At 45.7% G+C, this 20,659-nt stretch overlaps 3 protein-coding genes across 4 annotated transcripts; all 3 read left to right on the plus strand.

The window, feature by feature from the left end:
- tmed7 (transmembrane p24 trafficking protein 7) lies at positions 1-2,615 on the plus strand. Its single transcript, XM_083672887.1, has 4 exons — positions 1-24; positions 341-547; positions 695-940; positions 1,187-2,615. The coding sequence occupies exons 2-4, from the start codon at positions 380-382 to the stop codon at positions 1,421-1,423; spliced, it is 651 nt and encodes a 216-aa protein (XP_083529013.1). The 5' UTR covers positions 1-24; positions 341-379; the 3' UTR covers positions 1,424-2,615.
- Positions 2,616-3,033: 418 nt separating this feature from the next.
- Positions 3,034-8,397, plus strand: fem1c (fem-1 homolog c). Of its 2 annotated transcripts, XM_083673537.1 has the most exons (3): positions 3,034-3,357; positions 3,874-4,438; positions 5,685-8,397. In XM_083673537.1, exons 2-3 carry the CDS (start codon positions 3,895-3,897, stop codon positions 7,010-7,012), a joined length of 1,872 nt encoding a protein of 623 aa, XP_083529663.1. In that variant the 5' UTR covers positions 3,034-3,357; positions 3,874-3,894; the 3' UTR covers positions 7,013-8,397. The 2 variants fall into 2 exon arrangements, with proteins under 2 accessions (XP_083529663.1, XP_083529662.1); XM_083673536.1 differs by having other exon boundaries at positions 3,034-4,438.
- Positions 8,398-16,147: 7,750 nt separating this feature from the next.
- Positions 16,148-20,420, plus strand: ccdc112 (coiled-coil domain containing 112; the record flags this gene model as incomplete). Its single annotated transcript, XM_083673949.1, has 10 exons — positions 16,148-16,189; positions 16,593-16,705; positions 16,812-16,936; positions 17,088-17,177; positions 17,417-17,492; positions 17,627-18,029; positions 18,482-18,898; positions 19,254-19,349; positions 20,015-20,133; positions 20,294-20,420. The coding sequence occupies 10 exons, from the start codon at positions 16,148-16,150 to the stop codon at positions 20,322-20,324; spliced, it is 1,512 nt and encodes a 503-aa protein (XP_083530075.1). The 3' UTR covers positions 20,325-20,420.
- Positions 20,421-20,659: the final 239 nt, after the last annotated feature.

The following is a 20,659-nucleotide window of genomic DNA, read 5'->3' on the forward strand; positions in this document are numbered from 1 at the left end:
TGACATCCGGGTGAAGGATTTGAGGTGAGTTATGCTGGTGTAGCCACAATATTGAATTAAATACTCTAATAGTTGGCGCCTTGTTATATTTCTAGCATAATAAGCTTCGACTTATATTGTAACTGTTCATTTTAGACCTAGAGAAGCTCGCCAACTCAAGTAAATTCCTAGTTATCCGGTCTGGAAAGCTAGCTAAGTTAGCAAGCTGGCTAGCTAAAGCCCGAGATGTCCGGGTTTGCTTTGTCAACCATTTTTGTAATTATTTCTCACCCCGCCTGTATACTTTATTGTTAGAGTTGTTATTGGTTTTATGTTAACGCGATATACATTTCGTTTGCAGGTCTAAAAAGAGATCAGATTGACTGTCCTGCCAATCAAGATGTGCAACTATCGCGGTAGCTTCAGGGTGTTGGTGCAGGTGCTCTGGGCCCACTTGCTGTGTGGGTGGGTGCTCGGCTCTGAGCTCACATTCGAGCTTCCAGATAACGCAAAACAGTGTTTCTACGAAGACATCACCATCGGCACCAAGTGTACCCTTGAATTTCAGGTAACTTGATTGATCTATATGTTACATATGTATGACTTAGGATACACTATATGGTCAAAACAAAGGTCCTAAGGAATCAAGACCCAAAAGGGTCTATTGTGGGATCAAATGTGATAACAAAGTATATATTATTGTTTGTTTTTTCAGGTGGTGACTGGTGGGCATTATGACGTTGACTGTCGCCTCGAGGACGCCAATGGCGCAGTCCTTTACAAGGAGATGAAGAAGCAGTACGACAGCTTCACGTTCACCGCAGCGAAGAACGGGACGTACAAGTTCTGCTTTAGCAACGAGTTCTCCACCTTCACACACAAGACTGTATACTTTGACTTCCAGGTCGGCGAGGACCCTCCTCTGTTCCCCAATGAGAATAGAGTCACTGCTCTGACCCAGGTAGGTCTGTCTGAAGTGGAGCCGGTTGTTGGTTGAAGTGGTCGTCCAAGGAGGTTATGGTTAGGGAATTAACTGAATGAAAATGGATTGAGTCTACACTACAGTTTCTGTATGAAAATTGTCTTGAATGCAGGAAAGATGTTATGTAACAAAGTGCGTGCGTGCACGCATGTGCGCTTTGGCGTGCGTTTAGTATGGACATCTATTTCCATAGTCAAACATTGATTATGTGTCTCCGTGTTCCAGATGGAGTCTGCCTGCGTGTCGATCCACGAGGCCCTGAAGTCCGTCATCGACTACCAGACACACTTCCGCCTGCGGGAGGCCCAGGGTCGCAGCCGGGCAGAGGACCTCAACACCCGTGTGGCCTTCTGGTCCATCGGAGAGGCCTTTATCCTCCTGGTGGTCAGCATCAGCCAGGTGGTGCTCCTCCGGAGCTTCTTCTCCGACAGGAAGACCACCACGACGCGTGTCGGATCCTAACACCCCTCAGCATCGTCATCATCTCACGTCACCTGTCGCCTTTGACAGTCATCTCCACAAGGGACTTTAGATCCAGACCCCCCCACCACTACCCTACAAACAACAGTTAATGGCAGAAATTTTCTTTTTTTGTTTGTTATTTTTTTAGATTCCATTTACAGAATTTAGAATTTTTAAGATGTGGTCCTGGCCGCTGTGAATTTCCTTTTAACAAACAAACTCCAGTGGATTATCTGAATTAAATCTAGCAAAACAATGTTGGAAATGTAACAACTTATTTATTATGTGGGTGCGTATTGTCATATTGTTTTTTACAACACTGTTTACCTGAATGTATGGTCATACTAGTAGCCTGTCTTGCAGTTCTGATTTGAGACCTACTGGGTACATTAAATAATTCAATTCAGATCAACAGAATTTCATTTGCACAAAGTTCTTACTTCTTCCTTTGTAATGACAGAAGTCATTGGTCGATAGATTCAAGTCGTGATATCATACACTTCAGGAGTACCCTGTGGAGTCAACATATTCTTTGTTTTTAATGCAAGATGTTTGTGGGAGTTTGTGTTTCAGGTGGATCGGACATGGCGCAACACGTTTTCACAAGCTCAGTTCTCTTCTCTTTAGTGTAACTGGTGTTTTGTTATGTAACGTTAAATAAAACAGATAAATATGAAGCTGGTGTGTAAACACATAATTTAATTTCTTTTATATTAGCCATTTCTTCGATGGTGTGGTTTTCTGGTTTTGGTTTGTGTAAAGTTCTTATTTCTCCACAAAGTTCTTATTTCTCCGCTTGTCAGCATTCAAAGGAATTTGTTTCCTTATATGCATAGCTGAATAACATTTGTTTCCTTATATGCATAGCTGAATAACATTTGCTGGTAAACCTTCTGTCTGGTCTACAGTACACAATTAAAGATGACCAGGACTTCTCACTTCTGCTTGTTTTGTAAGTTGTTCATTGTGAAATGAAGTGTGTGTGTTACTTGTGATACAGTTGGTATGGCACCTACACCTAGTGAACAACAGGGTGCTTTATTGAGTTGTTTCACATTGACATCTTGTCCACAGAAACTAATTTCAATGATTAATTAGTGTACATAATAAGGATGGTGATGTTTCTTGTTATCTTTCTGCCAACCACCATGGGCACCTGCTGAATAAAGAAATTATAAAAAGAGAAGTTCATATATTTTGTATTTTGTTCACTTAGCCTCTAGGAGGTGGTACTGGGTAATAAAAGACTTCAGCTCCACATAATGTGTGTGTGTGAATATGAAACAACAGATTATGCCTAAACTATTACGACTATGGAAACATGCATGCACACTTTACAATGTGAACAGGTAACTCTCTTCACTCAGAAAGTATGACATCCCATCATTCAATCTACAAAATTGATAATGAATTTTCCCTTTAAACGCTGATTTTGTGGTGTAAATTGCGTAACTACATGGCAGCTCTGTGATTGGATTAACGCCTTGTCAGTCGCGGAAAAGACTGCATTGTTTTCGATCTGACAGAGAGTCGTGATCTAACCGGGTGTAGTGGGTGGACTGCCCTAATTATCTACCCCCCTCCTCCCTCTCCAGAGCATTGTCGAGATACATGGCTGTAAGAGCTTTTCAGATGCTATAAACGCGGGGGTAACACGCTTTACAGATTCGACTGGATGCCATAGTCAACGAGGCCGAAGGAGAAAAAAATAAATATTGGACGCATCCCAACCCGTCTACTGCTGCTGGTGGATACGGCGAGCTGTCTCAAGCTAGCTAAGTTAGCTAGCTAGCGCTCTCTCTCACAGGAAATAAACGAGCGGGGGTGGTGGATGTTGCAAAGCTGGATGTTGTTACTGTCCCTCTCTGCTCTGGCCCCACCACGTCGTGTTTCTTTTAAATTGGACACAGCAATCTACGACGGCGCATGGTTAGGTATGTCAAAAAATGACATGTTCAAGAATTGAGTCTAATCAAAAAGGACTGGTGCTCGGTGATAACGAAGCGGACGGCGGTGGAGTCACTAGGAAGAGGACACTAGCTGACCAGGGGCTACCTGGCGGTGGCTAATAACACAGCAGCTGTAGCCTGCCACAGTGCCCGTAAAGCTAGACAGCTAGCTAGAGGAAGTTAGCAAGCTAATTCTTGATATTAACGAGATACTACAAGCCGACTTTCATAAGGGATACGTTGTTTTTATTACTAGCTTGACCAGGTAGCTGGAGCTGACTCGGACCAAGTTGGCCGCTAGCCATGCGAGTGGTGTTGACTTTTAGCCAGGTATCCTAACAATAGCAGCTAGCTAACATTGGCTACTGTAAAGCCAGCAAGCCCCAACAAACAAAGGCTTCCGCTCACCACCAGTTTATCCCTCTGGCACTGAGTTTTTTGTTTTGTTTTATCCAGACGCTGCTGTCTTTGTCTTTTTTAAAATACATTTTGTATTTCCAGCGCGCGGAGCCGTTCGTTCCAATGGATATAAAGACGGCCGTGTTTAACGCAGCCAGGGATGGCAAACTACGGCTCCTCCAGAAACTTTTGGAGAACAAAACTGGCCATGAGGTGACTACATTAATGGCAGAGAAAACCAACGGGGCGACCCCTTTACTCATGGCCTCCAGATACGGACACCTGGACCTAGTGGAGTATCTGTTGGAGTGCTGCAGTGCAGCGGTGGAGGTCGGAGGTTCCGTGAATTTTGATGGAGAGACTATCGAGGGTGCCCCCCCTTTATGGGCAGCTTCGGCTGCGGGACACCTGAAGGTAGTGCAGTCTTTACTGGGCCATGGTGCCTCTGTGAACAATACCACACTCACCAATTCCACCCCTCTCCGAGCCGCCTGCTTCGACGGGCATCTGGACATTGTGAAATATCTAGTGGAGCACAAAGCGGACCTGGAAGTGGCGAATAGACACGGGCACACATGCCTCATGATCTCCTGTTACAAGGGACACAAGGAGATCGCGCAGTATCTGTTGGAGAAAGGCGCTGACGTTAACAGAAAAAGTGTTAAAGGTAAGCTTTATATTCGAACTCGGGTGAAATTCATATGTAGCGGGGGTGGTTCGGAAGTCATGCCTCCGTGATGAGGTAAAACGTGAAAACTCTCAAGTGGCGCGCTCGGACCTTGAAGATGTCATCTTGGCCTAATGGTAGACGCTTGTGTCTTCCACATGGGAAGACCCAGGTTGGAACCCTGCCCTAAAGATACTCATGTCTGTCCCTCCTGGCCTACCTCAGAGTAGGGACTAATGAGATTAGTGCCTAGTAGGTGCCGATGATGAATGACTCCATTATTTCTCATGACAGATCAGCCTCAATGATGAAACATGGGTTAGAGGTAAAGGTGCTGTCCTATTAAACTTATCACCATTTTAATCAGACAGACACAAATCCCCTTCCTATCTCCCTCCCCTTCACAAACACCTCCACTGTTTTTCCAGACTGTGCCTCAAAGTAAATCCTCACATTTGGACGTCTAAACAGGTCAACTTATCTGATGGATTTATTTGTTTGTAAACCAATTAGGGGCAGGGAACCTAGGGAAGACTTGAGCCGTACAAACGGGCCGCTCACAAGATCTGTTCCGGTCGTTGAGATCTCCTCCCCTTTGGCAGTCTGGCTCTGGCTTAGACTGGCACATTGCTTATATCACTCTCATTTGATATGGGTAACCCCTACAGGGACAGGGTGACCGCCTAGGCAAGCAAAGCAAGTTAAAGATGTACAACGATGGCCTGTTCAGTCATATGCATTGACGTGTTCATTTGAACGTTTTGATCTACCCTTTTTTTATTTGTTTATCTGTCTCCTCCTTTCAATGATCTAAGTATGACTCTCCATTAGCTGCTGCCTAAGCGACCACTAGGCTAATAAGGTACTTTAATATGGTACATTGTGGATGCGCCTGTACGTTATTAGGCTAGTCTTCCTGGAATCTCCAAAAAAAAAGACATTAGTCAATTAACAAGAAAAACATCAGACAAACGTCTACAATGTTAGTGTTTTTTTTAATTATCATATTGTATGGTTATATCTGCAACTCTTCCTAGCCTCTTAATATATGCCATTTAGCTGATGCTTTTACGCAAAGCGACTTACATTGCAGTGAGTGCATATATTTTTCAGTATATATGGTCCCAGCGGGAATCGAACCCACAACCTACGCGTTCTTAGAGCCATACTCTACCAACTGAGCCACAGAGGACCTCTAAAATGTCCATTTTGCCAAACATGTTGATTGCTATTTCTGCCTCCCCAGGTAACACAGCCCTCCATGACTGTGCCGAGTCTGGAAGCCTGGAGATCATGAAGATGCTCCTGAAGTACGGCGCCACGATGGAGCGGGATGGCTACGGCATGACGCCCCTGCTGTCGGCCAGCGTCACAGGCCACACCAACATCGTGGACTTCCTGACGCAGCACCAGCACACCAACCAGACGGAGAGGATCAACGCCCTGGAGCTGCTCGGCGCCACGTTCGTGGACAAGAAGAGGGACCTCCTGGGCGCCCTGAAATACTGGAAGCGGGCCATGGACCTGAGGTATGACGACAGCAACAACGTTCTGTACAAGCCGGAGCCCAAACAGCTGATCATGGCCTACGACTATGCCAGGGAGGTGAGTAACGTTGAGGAGCTGGACAGCCTGATCTCCGACCCGGACGAGATGCGGATGCAGGCGCTGCTGATCAGAGAGCGCATCCTGGGGCCGTCGCACCCGGACACGTCCTACTACATCCGCTACCGGGGAGCTGTATACGCCGACTCGGGCAACTTCGAGCGCTGCATAAACCTGTGGAAGTACGCCCTGGACATGCAGCAAAGCAACCTGGACCCACTGAGCCCCATGACCGCCTCCAGTCTGCTCTCCTTCGCCGAGCTCTTCTCTTTCATGCTCCAGGACCGGGCCAAGGGCCTGCTGGGAACCTCTGTGTCCTTCGACGACCTCATGGGCATCCTCAGCAAGAGCGTCCTGGAGATCGAGCGGGCGGTGAGTCAGACCCAGACCCTTGCGGGTGCCCAAGCGTTGCCTGACCCGGCCCAGCTCAGCAAGGCCCTGTCCATCATCCTGCACCTCATCTGCCTGCTGGAGAAGGTGCCCTGCACCGTGGAGCAGGACCACTTCAAGAAGGAGACCATCTACCGGTTCCTGAAGCTTCGGCCGTGCGGGAAGAATGGCTACAGCCCTCTGCACTTGGCCGTGGACAGGAACACCACCTGCGTGGGCCGCTACCCCGTCTGCAAGTTCCCATCCTTCCAGGTCACCTCCATCCTGCTGGAGTGCGGGGCGGACGTTAACTGCCGGGACGAGGACAACAACAGCCCGCTGCACGTGGCGGCAACCAACAACCACCCGGACATCATGAACCTGCTGATCGCCTGCGGCACGCACTTCGACAGCACCAACGCCTTCCAGCAGACGGCCTGCGACTTGCTGGACGAGAAGGAGATGGCCAAGAACCTGATTCAGCCCATCAACCACACAACGCTGCAGTGTCTGGCCGCCAGGACCATCATCAAACACAGCCTCTCCTACCAGGGGAACATCCCTGAGAAGCTGGAGGCCTTTGTGCTTCTCCACAGATAATGACTGGTAAAGGCGGACGAGACAGGTGTGTGTGCGAATGCGTGTGTGTGTGTGTGTGTGTGTGTGTGTGCGAGAGTGTGAGTGTGTGTGTGTGTGTGGAGACTGGGACTGTAGACGCGACCCCCCTCCACCCTCCTCCCTTTCTCTCCCTCACAGAGCGACAGAGACTCTCGGCCTGTGGAATAACAATGGGGGGGTTTTGTAATATGGGCATGCACAATGTTTTGAACCGAGTTAGTTATTTTTTTTCCGTTTTTTTTTGGCTTACTTATACTTCCATGATGCTATTTATTAAGATATCATTGAGAGATTTCTCCATGCCCCCGCCCCGCCCTTCCCCCGCCCTGCCCTTCGGCCTCCACTTTGTGAGTTTCTCTCTCTATGCAAAGATGGAGGGATATCCGACACTGGGACTGATTTTTTTTCCATCATCCTGTTGCCAATACATGGACCCTTTCTGTAACTCTCGTTGTAAAATCTTTGTGCTTTCAGTTTCAGTTCAGTGGTTATGTTGTTATGGTTCTGGATCTATGGTGCTGACGGGAATTAGAACGCACTCAGTCCTCTATCCAGGCGTGACAAAGCTTTATGAAATGGTTAAATGTTTGCAAATACCACAAGTGCTTTATTTCTCCTATGCACAGGCTATGATACGCGACTGTTCTGTGTTGACACTTTGTCTGTGCGATGATATCTTTTGCATTATTTGTGGTGACTGCCTGTTCCTTTATATTTCCATAATTCGTTACACTAAGCATTTAGGGGATGCAACATTGCTGAATGTTAGTCGTTTCGGGAGGGTTTTGGGTGGTTTTGACTAAGATGGTAATTGAGTGCAGAATGTTTTGAGTGCAGTAAGAGTGAAGACTGTATGCAACCCTCATGCTTCATGTTGTTAACCTTTGAACCTGATTGTTCCTCTGTGAGCTCTAAAACAAAAAGACAAAGGTCAGTTTGAACCTAACATGGCCAAGCATGTAGTTTGATTTTACAGTCAATTAATTAATTTGGCTTCATCTGAGCTTTGTAATGGCATATCAATCATTGGCTAAAATCTTCGGAGCTCTGACGAACGAACCCAAATAGAGTAAAAACCCTTTTATGTAACTATCGTCCAATTGTATTAGATTTGAGAAGAGGGGGAGAGGCGTTGTACAGAGAAGCACATTAGCTTTAGTCATGTGGTTTAAAAAAAGGGCTTTTCATATTTTTAGGAACACATTTTGCTGAAGATGTAACACACTTGTACAGTACTACCAGGTGGACTTGCTTTAATTCTGCACTTTATTACAACAGAGTTTAAGATTTCATATGACACAATGACGACAGAAATCAAGTTCATGTCTTAAGAGCCGATTTGACAATAAACCCATATTGCACTTGTCTTTGTTTGGCCCTGTGTTTTCATTCAGTAGTAGTCACCATTGCCTGGTTCCGACCAATGCTTTAGCCAACTCCCATGGCTAGCCGGCCTGGTATCGCCACGATATCTAGTCATAGTTGTTGGCTAAACTTTAAGGCACACACATTATGGAACCAGGCAAAGGCAGCTGTATGCAACAGAGAGAAGCCTTTGTCTCAAATTCCATCAGTACACCTCAGACTTCCGAGCAGTAGTTCTAGAATGTTGCCCAGTTACTGGTAGTTTCTCTGTAGATGAGTCAGGATGAGGAATGTTTGTAGCCACAAGGGTGGATACTCTCCATGAGCAGCACAGTAGGCTTGTTTGCTGGCGCTTGCTGGGAAAGGCTGCCTGAATGAGTGACTTTGACTGGGTTGTGTTGTTAGGCCGTGCCCCAGAAACAACACCTAGCCCCTACTTTCTAATCTAGGCACATGGGAAGGATGGGTATAAGCAAGATGAGGTCAAATTCCAACTAGCCAACTAGAGGGCAAAGTGGAGCGACTATTATCTTGTGTATTCCTGACTAATCCTTTCAGATCTACACTAGTCTAGGGAGGAGGGGTTAGGAGTTGTTTCTGGACAGGGCCTTGCTCATGGTCTCCTTCTTATGCTGTGTTCATGACATGTCTCAAATAGGAAACTTCTGAAATTCCTCACATACTACCCTAGTTTTCCACTAGTAGAGGATCAGAATCAACTAATAGAAAGCTCTACATAAATAACTTATGCTAATTTTAACTCTGTTAAAATTAGCATTAGTGTTTCCGAATTTTCCTGACTTGGCATGAACGCAGCATAACTCCCTACCCATTTTCCAATACTCGTCAAGATGGGTCATGCTTGAGGGAGGAGTAATTTTCTCATAGTGGAAAATGACATAACATGTCAGCTCTCTTCTCTCCCCAAACTTCTCCCAACTCTACAGATTAGGAATGGATTTTGCCTGGAATGTTCCCACTAGTCATTTAGGCCTAATTCTCCAGGTGCTTTCTCTGGGTGGTTGGCTGCTCAAGCATGTTCAGGCTTGTCACCCTGGTGAGCATGTGAGTGAATGGCAGTGGTTCAGTGGGGACATTTAATTGTTTCCTACTTCTGCCTGTTTTTTTTTAAACATTGTAAAGGCCTCTGTTTTATGAGATACAGCCAACTGATTGTCGGCGTTGCCCAGAAGGCACAGGGAAATACCATGAACATGTAGTACTTAGTGTAGGCAGACCTCCAACACGACACGTTCAGTCCGTCAAACAGCAGCTCTTCTCCCTTACTCCACTACACACTCATCATGCCTATATTTCTGGCCTTTTTGGCATTTGATGCTCAGCCTACTTCTGCCAAGGCTTAAAATAGGCCTAAATAATGCCCCACTGAAAACGTGTCCTACATAAAGGGGCCGCTCCCGCGCCAGTATCTCCCTGCAGGTGTAGCAGTGACAGTCGGCACACAGCCTGTAGAACGGTACGAAGGAAGCCCCGCAGACTGAAGACAGCACCGGTGTAGAGTCAAGTTGCAGGTCCACAGGCAGACTGTCCACACTGTGATGAAGCTATGGCCCTATGCAGAGACGAGCCGTAAAGCTTATACCCAATGACCGCTCGTCTCTGTAAATCAGAGTCTCTGTTTATGAGATTCTGGGATTGAGATTACAGGTCTCCAGGCAGACAGCCATGCTGTACAGAAGCAATGGCGGCGACCCTGTCCAAAGGAACATTACCTTAGCCCAAGCCCATCCACCCTAGACGCTTGTGTAGATCTGAAAAGATTGGATGGGTCGGAGTAAAATAGGGAATATTCCAACAAGCAGAGTCCAATCTTGCTCCTACCTGTCAAATCCATTCAGATCTGCGTCTCGGGGTTGTTTCTGGAGAAGACCTCTGAATCACCTTTCACCCCCTGGAGCTGCCGATTGCCCATTCAAATATTGCAATTTTACATCAGTATCAATTGACAATGATATACTGTCAATCAATGCACTCTGTTTGTTTCAGCTGTGGAGATGTTAGCAACAACGAGAAACACCATCAGTGTCAACACCAGCCTGACCTGTTATATAACCCCCCCACACCCCCGCAGAGCAGCATGGTTAAAACGGAGAGGCTAATAATATGGGCATCTCTGAGGTAAACCTGATACGGGGGGCATACATGGAACCCAGACAATGTCAACAGCAGGGTGTTTAAGCAGGCCTTGTTTTCACTAGTAAACAGAGGGTTGGGGACACTTGATCAGGCTAACAATCCTTTGGAGCGCTGAGCCTCTGCTCACCCTACTGCGGGAGTCAACTGAGACATCACTCATATTCATAGGGAGAGGTGGCACGGCGTGGCCTGCTGTGACTGGAGCCATGCTGGTGCAGAGCAGCTATTTTAGCTGCCCAGTCTCTCTTCCTCTTTGTGTGTGCGTGCGTGTGTTTGTGCCTGCGTGCGTGCTGCATGCATGTGTGCATGCATTCCTTTGCATGCCTGCGTGCGTGCGTGCGTGCGTGTGTGTGTGTGTGTGTGCAGCCAGTAAGGTTGGTACAGCACCACTGCCAATTCTACTACAGTGCCACTTGGAGATGGGTTTTATTTGTTGCGGCGGTGAGACACCGTAACTGAGATTTATCGTCACCGTCACACTAACTGACACACTAACACCTGTAGCTATAACAGATCCCTGTGTTATTTATAAACACAGAGGATTAAGTTTCCTCCTCAGATAAGGGTTACATTCATCTTCATTTCGGGCCAAATCCTAACTTCAGATGTGTAACTTGAATTCTCAAATTTCCTATTGACATGGATACAATTCAGTACTCACAGCACACACACACACACAAACATACATGCACACGCACACACACACACATCTGCGGAGGAATGCGTGCACACATGCATGCAGCATGCACACACAGACACGCGCACACACACACACACACACACACAGCAGTATGATTGATGTGTACATATATGTTGTTGCTGTTAGGGCCTTGGTGCATTTCATAAACCAGAACATATTTATTATCTGGTTAGCTGAAATTTCAGCTGCTCGTTCTAAAATGAGCAATCGCGAGCCAAAAACTGGTCCTCCTTATTGCCTGACTATGATTGGGCAGAGAGGGGCACACGCCCCCCACTTCCATGAACAAAAGCTTATTTTACAAACGTTTGTCGGCCTTAAACTGAGGACTGTGGTCTCGTTAGATAAGCAATGGACAAACATTATATCAAAACCATACAGTCAGCACTTAAGCCAAAATATGATTGATTAATGACAAAGCATCTCTTTAATGTTGTCTGAGTGTACACATTTACACACAAATACTAACTTTATTGTGAATTTGCTCTCGTGAATAATCAGAATACAAGAATGGAGAGTGAAGCCATTGTACTTCGTTGAGTTATGTTTCCCCTCTCCCTGATCTGCCTTCAGTGACAGGGAGGAGCAGCTGTTAGCTTAGCATTGGGCAGCCAGCCTGTTTTCTCTGCTGAGGCGGCCCTGGACAGGTCACTCTGATGGGGCTGGCAAGGACGCCCAAGCCCATGGATTTATGGAGTGGTGTGCATTACTCTTGATTAGTCTACATTGCAGCTGATACCAAACTCCCTGCCGGCCTGCCGCAGCCTTCATCTCCATCCGCCAGCTGGTTTAAATAACCTCGTACAGTACAGCTGACCCTACCTCTCTCGTCTCAGACACCTCACACGTGCGACATGTTTGATTACAATGGCTTTCGCTGCAGTCGGTGTTAAGACGCTGGGTTGATGCATATCAAACACTTGCTGTGAGTCACTGGGGCTTTCCTCCTGGGAACAAAAGGAGTCATAATACCACACACAGCAGAACAGGCTGGGCAAGGCAGCAAGGGAGGCCACCATGTTACACGCCTTGCCACCCAGGGAGCTGTTACGGTTGCACCCACCATAGTATTTACAGTTGGCTACTATTTATAACTTTTGGGTGTATATGGTGTTAAGTCAGCGGAGGTAACAGTAGGGCAGCAATACTGTCAAGTCTGGGTGATGGGTTTGTTGGTCGTTTTTCTGGAAATACTCTATATGAGCTGTGGAAATGAATGATATCTATCTGCAGTATCTATCTATCTATATCTATCTATCTATCTATCTATCTATCTATCTATCTATCTATGTTGATGTTATTAGGAGTGTTGTAGCATTAATGTTACTGACCTTATGGAGTCAGGAGGACCAATATGAGTGCCATTAGGAAGGATTGAATTTATCTGATACACAGATTATCTCTTGACGTCATGATCAGACAGGCTGCCACATAATTCTCAGTCTGGACAACCAATTTATGAAAGTAAGCTTTAGGCAGTACAGTCGGGGTAGCAGGGGAGTGAATATTATAGATGGGATCCTTAGGCGACCCTACCTTTAACCCTAACCCTAACCTTAACCCTTACCCTTACCCTTACCATAACCCTAACCAGTAGAAGTGGCTCTAGGTGTACTGTACATCTGCAGTGAAATGTCCATAAAAAGTTATTTGGACACATGAATGGAACAACCAGAGAGGAGAGTAGTAAGCACGATCCCCTCCTAAAAGTTAATGGAGGTGTCAGTAACATGCATAGTGGCAAGAGAGTCAAGTCAAAGTGTCAGCATTTGGTCCGCGTTGGTTAAGCCTGGCCAGTAAAGCCTTAAGCCTAGTGACAACAACTCTGTGGTTGAGTGGCATGTCTTCTATGAGCTAATCCCACTGCTCCCACAGGTAGTGGCTGTAATACTATCAGTCCAGCCCAGAGGCCTCTGCTCCGTAGCCCTCCACATACAGGGCTTTCCATGCTGGTCTAGCATTCTAGACACAAATATCCTTCCAAGAAAAACTGACCATGTGATTTCGAAACCATCCGTATTGCTTAATCCTTTTAATTGGCCAACATGCACTGTAAGCAACTCCCGATTCTCATTATATGAAATGCTATGGAAAGTTGACATTGATTGAGAAGGCATATTCTCCAGACTGTCTGCGATGTCTGTTATATATGTATAGCAGTGATATGTCAGGGTGACAAATACTTGAACAGGACTGTGTTTCACATACTCATCACTGCACTGCTGTTAGCACTGTACGCTAACACTGTGTGTCTCTACTGAGATGAGTTATTTGTTTACCGTTTCATATCAATATACAAAACAAACCTTACTTTCTATCCACAGGTGGCTATCACTCATAACAGACAGATGATGTTGAGAAACACAAAACAAACACAAAACAAATAGTGGTGCGGTGTTGTGACATTTTTTTGTGGTTGTGACTTCTCAATGCTAGTTCTTCCATAATAGCCTATGTCAACTTGGAAGGATAGCTGCAGAGTAACACATGCTGACTGTCTGGAGACATAAGACTACTCAGTAGATAATAAGGCCATCATTCTGAAATATAGAAAAATAATATCAGCAGTCACTGTGGACGCGTTTCGACGTCAAGCCTTCCTCAGCACAGCAGGGGGGATATGCTGTCTTCACAAAAGCCGCAGCCAATAGTAATTGGCTTATTAGGCCGTCTAGTCAACAACTACTTAAGACTAGCCTACTTTCTAGGTATCCACAACATGAGGTACATTTGTAATGAGGGTGTACTGTCCCTTTAAAGGGAGAACCAGCGATCCAATTATCTGTCTGAAATGACCCATTTCCTGTCTATTATAAAAATGTGATCCTCAAGTGTATTCCCTTTAATCTTAGCATTGTCTTGCATTGGATGTTAGATAATCTGTTTTCCAACTTTATTGTTAGGTCACAGTTGAATACAGTATTAAGTGATTTCACAGTTGATGTTTTATTTAAATCTCTCAGCAGTGTATTTGTTTTGTTGGACGTCCAATTTTGAGTTTGACCTTTGTCAGATCATGTGAGCTTACTGAAATCGCTCTTTACCTTAGCTAGAAAGAAAAGAAAGATGTTTATTAGCCCCCCCGAGACAACACACATGCCCTGCACACCCCCAAGGGAGAACAGAGCTCTGGGCGCAGGGTCAGCCATATTCGGCGCCCTGGAGCAGTTAGGGGTTAAGCGCCTTGCTCAAGGTCATAACAGCAATGGTAGGCACCTTAGATATGATACCAGCAACCTTCCAGTCACACATCCAGCTCCCTCCTGGGGTGGGGATCGAACCAGCGACCTACCCCCCCCAGGAGCTCAGATGGAGGCAGACACATATGGAAGATGACAAGATGGGACGGTTTTTACTTTCCAGAGTCCAAAGAGTATTTAAGGATACATCCAGAGGGGCCTCTTCCACGAGAGAGAATCAGCGGAAGAGAGGGACACATAAGGGTACCTACCAGGAGTGGCAGGTGGTAGCAGAAACCAGAGATTCCATTCCATGCATTACATCTATTCTCATTTCTACCTCCACCGGCCTCCCCTGAAGGGTACCTACGTATATGACCTCACACAGGAGAGTATATATAGGGCAGAGGGAGCATGTGAGGTTAAATAGGGAACCATGTAGTGAGAGAGAGAGAGAGTTGGAGGGTGAGCAGAGAGCAGTGAACAGCACAGAGGGAAAGGCACTTAGAGCGATCACTTTCCCCCTCGTCCCAGGTTCACCCTCAGCCCGAGCCAGTGTGACCTGACTGGACCCTAAGGATCACACACAGTTCTGGAGACACACATACCAAGCAGTTCCGAGACACAGTCGGATCAGGTTACCCTACATGGTGCAGCAGCAGCAGCAGCAGCGGTCAGGTGTCACAATGTCTGCTGTGTGTGTGTGTGTGTGTGTGTGTGTGTGTGTGTGTGCGTGCATGTGTGTGTGTGCGTGCGTGCGTGCGTGCATGTAAACCATGCTGCAACCTGTAAACCACCCAGTAGGCAAAGGAAAACAAGCTGTTTATCATAGCACCCATAAGGGTCAATTACAGGGATAGACACACACACACACACACACACACACACACACACACTAGCTGTAGGTAAATATATATCCAACTCACTGAAACCGCAGGAGAGCAACGTGGCACTACAAGATTTGAGTAATAGGTATGTGACGACCACAGAATATAGTATTTCATAACAATATTTGTATGTGCATTTGTCTGCTGATAATTTCTATGGTGCAATGAAAGTCCTAGTCCTGACGTGACCTTTTATATTGCATACCTTTCGTACCGAAAATACACATTGAAACTCCTGGCTTTACCATGCGCTGCCAACCCTGTAATTCCACTAAATTAAATGCTTGTCTCTGCTGGCTGCACGTCTCATTTATCAAATCAAACTGTACCCCTCTGAGCCGGAGATGAATGTAGGAAATTGTAACACTGCTCATTTAGGGATTGGTTGCTATTTGTGTTGCGAAGACAACTATGGCTCCCCACCCGCGGGACTGACCATCCCTAATATCCTCACTCAATAATGGATTTGTGATCCTATTCATAGTCTCCTGACTCTCCAGGGAGTCTTAGTAATTGAAGCTGCTGGCCATCCTGTGAAAAGGTGCGAGATAAATTGTCTTGTAATATAAATGACCTCAACATAGACAGAAGATGTTTTGAGTGGACAAGATGCATGTTGAATATATTCAGGTAAATTCAAGTTTTGAAGGGGGTAGATTAACACAATACGTTATTTCTTTCTTGTACTGTCGCTCTGGATGTCTGTTCGGTGCCTATCTTGTCCAATGAGAAAAGTGTAGCTGCGCCTTCTGCTGGTGTAAAACTGTAATGACATCATGACAGTGCTCAACAGGTGTAGTCTCATTAAAGTTTTAAATTCAAAATAAAGATGGCCTCCGTGACAACCCCTGGACTTGCTCAGAAACAACTGGTAATATCTTCAACATTTCTTAAAAATGTCACTTATGTATGTCAGCTGTAAGGTAGTTGATTAGACCAAGCACAATGGATTCTATCGTCGATACTTGGAGCTCAAAGGTTCTGCGCTGAGGACAAAATATACCTCTAGATAGCTCTCCAGCTAGCTAACTATCGTTTACTGTTTTTGGTTGCCAACAACAAACGAATCAACAGGAAAGCATGTCCCGCCAAACACCTATACGCCAGTAATGACACATATTCTCTGTTTGCTAAATGTGAATCAGTGAAGTGACATGTAGCCATGAAAATGCCTTCTGAAACAACAAGTCTTTTGTGTTGTGGGACATCATTGGATATTATTAGAATGACTCTGTGATTCATTTAGCCTGACTGATGATGACTGTTTTTTTCAGAGTGAAGATGACTTCAGTACATCCGCACAACACAATGAACAACGTGTGAATGATAGAGTTGTCCATCAAAAGAAGATTGAATTTCTCAGAAATGCAGAGAATCTGACGAAACAGTATGTTTCTCCGTTGCCGGTGTTGTGTTTGTCTTAAACTTATTGTTAAACGTAATGTTGTGTTTGTATTAAACCTCATATGTTAAACGTATTGTTTTTATTTCAGGATTGAGAAACTTGAGAAAGAGAAGATACTGCTTAATACTCAGAACAGGAAGAATGGGTGTGGAGATGGACTTGGCGTACTGGAAGAGTATGAGAAAGGACTGCAGGATGAACGAAAGGCTGAAAGTGTGTTTTTATGTTTTTCAATACGAATACAGTATTTGCATCATCACATGATGTTTTACTGTAAATAATTTCATATAGCTGTATTTCTTCAAAGAACAGATTTAAACACGTCATTTCCACATAGCGTTGATCATGGTCTCTTCTTCATCAGGTGTGCATCTGCAAAAGCAGCTGGTGAAAATCCACAGTTGTGTAAAGAGATTCCAAAGACAACTGACTGACGTGAAGCCTACTCCTGAGTGTAAGTCTAATGTTAGACAGTAGTTGGGTCTGGGGAGGTTGGTGGAGGTAGAAATCGGAGGACGGGCTCATTGTAATGCATGGTATGGAATGAGGAATGGTATCAAACACGATTTCTACCTCCACCAGCCTCCCCTGGTTTGCTTAAGCTTGCTTGTGACTGAGTTATAGACATGCTTCCATGAAGCCACATCATCAACGTTCACACTGTCGGTGATGTTTTCAACTTCTGTTTTTCAGTGATTGATAAACTGAAAGAAATAATGACAGAAGTTGAGAATTCAATCAACACCTTCAAAGAGGATCAATGTCAAAGGTTTGAGACACACTGAATATTATAGCACAGTTGACACATACATATACACTTCAAAGTAGGTCCATTGAAACGGCTTGACCACAGTTTACAGTGAGATTAACTCCCTCTTTCTCCTCCTCATGACTTCTCCTTAGCTTCGAGGAGCTCTTGAAGGAGGAGAGGACATGCAGCCAGGAGATCAGCGCCTTTGAGAAGAAGATCGAGACGTGGTCTCTGGCTGTGAAAGCAGACCCCCGGCTTCCCCCTGCTCCCTCAGCCAAGGTGTATGTGTCCAAGCCCCAGGGGGGGGAGGAGGAGGGGGATCTCCCACCGGAGGTGAGGGCCCTGGAGGTCTTCCTACAGCAGGCAGGAGGGAGGCAGGGCGGCTGGGACCAGTACGACCACCAGAGTTACCTGAAGGTGTGGACCAAACACAACGGACGGGCAGCCTATAGGAAAGAGGCTCTGCTCTACCTGCCTGCTAAGACCTCGGAGGACATCGAGGAGCACGAGGACTGGTATCTGGAGCTTCTGTACCTACAGGAGAAGAAGAAGGAGGTAGGAAATAAACCCTAAAGCCCATCTTTTTAAACTTGCTTTTAATCTTTAATTATTTTTATTGTTGTTTTTACTGACTGCTTTTGTTTTACTTTTTATTTATTTATCTATTCTTGTTCTCTCCATAGAATGTCGTGTCTTGTGAGTACTGATAAATGTGCTATACAAAATAAATGCATTATTATTATTATTATGGTTGTTATTATTATTATTATTAATAAAGAAACTTTATAAGCAAAGTAATGGAATTCCAAAGTCTCCTCTAATTTTGGCTGGGTAGAGCAGCCTGAGCATTGAGTTACAGGACTGACAACGTGATTAATATCATAGGTGCTTCAATGTCTCAGCCATTCAATTGCTTGGTGCCATTGAATATCCCTATAAACTTGTGTTGTGACATTAAACAATGCTCATTCACGTTATAATGGTATTATTACCTTTCCCCCATCCAGGCCATCCATCGCTGGAAGGCGGAGAGGCAGCATGGGAGGGTGACTCGGCTACAGCAGCAAGATGAGGTGGAGGAAGCAGCCAGGAGGGGGAGGGAGGCGCAGGCGGAGGCCCAGCAGTGCAGGGCGGAGGAGGAGAGGAGGGAGGCGGCCTCCCGTCTGGAGGAGTGGAGGAGCCAGCGCAGGGTGCGTCTGGAGCAGGAGCAGGAACAGAGGCTGGCGGAGGAGGTCTTTCAGAGGAGGACTGCCAAGGAGGAGCGCAGGAGGCAGCAGGAGGTGAAGCTCGCTGTGGAGGCCCACCTCCGTGAGAGAAGGGAGGAGGAGGAGCTGCTCGCCCTGCAGAGGGAGGAAGAGGAACGGGTGGAGAAGGAGGAGAAGAAGAGGCTTGCGGGAAATGGCATCAGACGTTTTCAGGAAAGGGTATGTGAACTGCTGCACACCTACTTGGTCTTTTACCAACACTTCACAATATGTCCAAGTTTGATCTCAATTTGTATTTTTCACATACTATATTTACTGCAGGGGAGGTTGGTGGAGGTAGAAATTGGAGGATGGGCTCATAGTGATGCATGGAATGGTATTTGAGCCATTCCATGCATTACAATGAGCCTGTTTGATACCATTCCGTATTCCGTTCCATGCATTAAAATGAGCCCGTCCTCCGATTTCTACCTCCACCAGCCTTCCCTGATTTACTGGCTGCTGTGTTGGTGTCACCTGTCAAGTTTTGGGTTGAAGTCATAGTATGATGGTGATCTTCCCTACTGTTCTGTAGGACCTCCACAAGGTGGAGACAAAGCTGCAGGAGAGGCAGCTGAAGGAACAGCAGGAGCTGGAGAGGCAGAAGAGACTGGCCAGGATGAAGGAGAAGGTAGCTAAAGACCTTACACAGTGATGAGCACTGATTCCATTACACAAATCTCAGTTCCTAATCGACCCCCAGCTCCCGCCCCTTTGGCAGTTCTGTAGATCTGATTGGATCGGTGTAAATTAGAGTCCAGTAATAGCTCTGATTGGCTGGGGGGGAAATGTGGCTATCAGGGGAGGCTGGTGGAGGTAGAAATCGGAGGATGGGCTCATTGTTATGCATGGGATGGATTGAGGAATGGTATCACACTCACATTCCTCATCCAATACATTCCTCATTCCATTCCATGCATAACAACAAGCTCGTCCTCCAATTCCTACCTCCACCAGCCTTCCCTGATGTGGCTGTTTATTGTTCCCACCTATCTGGTGGTTATCTGTTTAGATTTACAGGAGTGGCAAGAGGGTTTACAGGAGTGGCATATGCCCTCAACAACAGCCTGATAGACAATAATGGGCTGAATCTCCTCTATGGGCTGATGATTCCAAAGCATTTCACTATATCAATTACGGCTATATGCGATGTACGTGACAAATAAGATTTGATTTGAAGACTTGATGCTGAAAAGCATCCACAGCGACTGCTGATATGTATTCAGGGATAGTTTATTGTTCCTTATTTCAGAGTGCTGTCTGTGATATTGCTTGTACGTGTCATCATCTCCCCAGGTAGATGGTCACATCAGCCGAGACCCCGCCAGGCTCTGCAAGCCCACCAAGGGATGGGAGGAGCGGACCAAGGAGATCGGGCCGACGGGGGGCGGACCGGTTCTACACATGTTTCATAGGTGAATGGGCCAAGGGAATACTCACACTACTGATGATGCAACACAGTGTAACTGTGCCTTCTGCTCTGCTCTCAGTATACACACACACACACACACACACACACACACACACACACACACACACACACACACTAATCTATGTCCTTACATTATTTTACAGGGCTGTTCCAAGCTGGAGACAAGGCTTATGATCAGAATGTCAGGAGCTCAGCTGTGAATTCATCTGATGTTTTCTTTCTTTTTAAAGCTCTTTTTTTTTTATCATGCACTTGTTGTTTTGTTGTGTCTTTTTGGCGACTGTGTTTGTGAAATTACTGTTTCATTCTGTTTTTTTAATGTAATAAATGTGTGCCTTAATTGAACAAAACATGACTGATGTTCATTGCTTGTGGTTATTTCTCTCACTTTGTGTTCATGTTGATTTACGAGAATGATTTTTACTTTTATGCCTCCCCAGTCCCCCCACACTATCACAACGTTTCGAAAAACGTTTCACCTTGACGTTTTGCTAAACGTGACGTCCCTT

The sequence above is a fragment of the Argentina silus genome (assembly GCF_951799395.1).
Source record: "Argentina silus genome assembly, chromosome: 7".
In the NCBI taxonomy this organism is placed as follows: domain Eukaryota; kingdom Metazoa; phylum Chordata; class Actinopteri; order Argentiniformes; family Argentinidae; genus Argentina; species Argentina silus.

What these genes read in the sequence shown, in the direction of transcription:
- tmed7 (XM_083672887.1), top strand. Translation starts at nt 380, where the DNA reads ATGTGCAACTATCGCGGTAGCTTCAGGGTGTTGGTGCAGGTGCTCTGG. An exon ending in AGTGTACCCTTGAATTTCAG is followed by an intron (nt 548 to 694) that starts GTAACTTGATTG and finishes TTGTTTTTTCAG; the next exon opens with GTGGTGACTGGTGGGCATTA. An exon ending in GAGTCACTGCTCTGACCCAG is followed by an intron (nt 941 to 1,186) that starts GTAGGTCTGTCT and finishes TCCGTGTTCCAG; the next exon opens with ATGGAGTCTGCCTGCGTGTC.
- fem1c (XM_083673536.1), top strand. Translation starts at nt 3,895, where the DNA reads ATGGATATAAAGACGGCCGTGTTTAACGCAGCCAGGGATGGCAAACTA. An exon ending in TAACAGAAAAAGTGTTAAAG is followed by an intron (nt 4,439 to 5,684) that starts GTAAGCTTTATA and finishes CTGCCTCCCCAG; the next exon opens with GTAACACAGCCCTCCATGAC.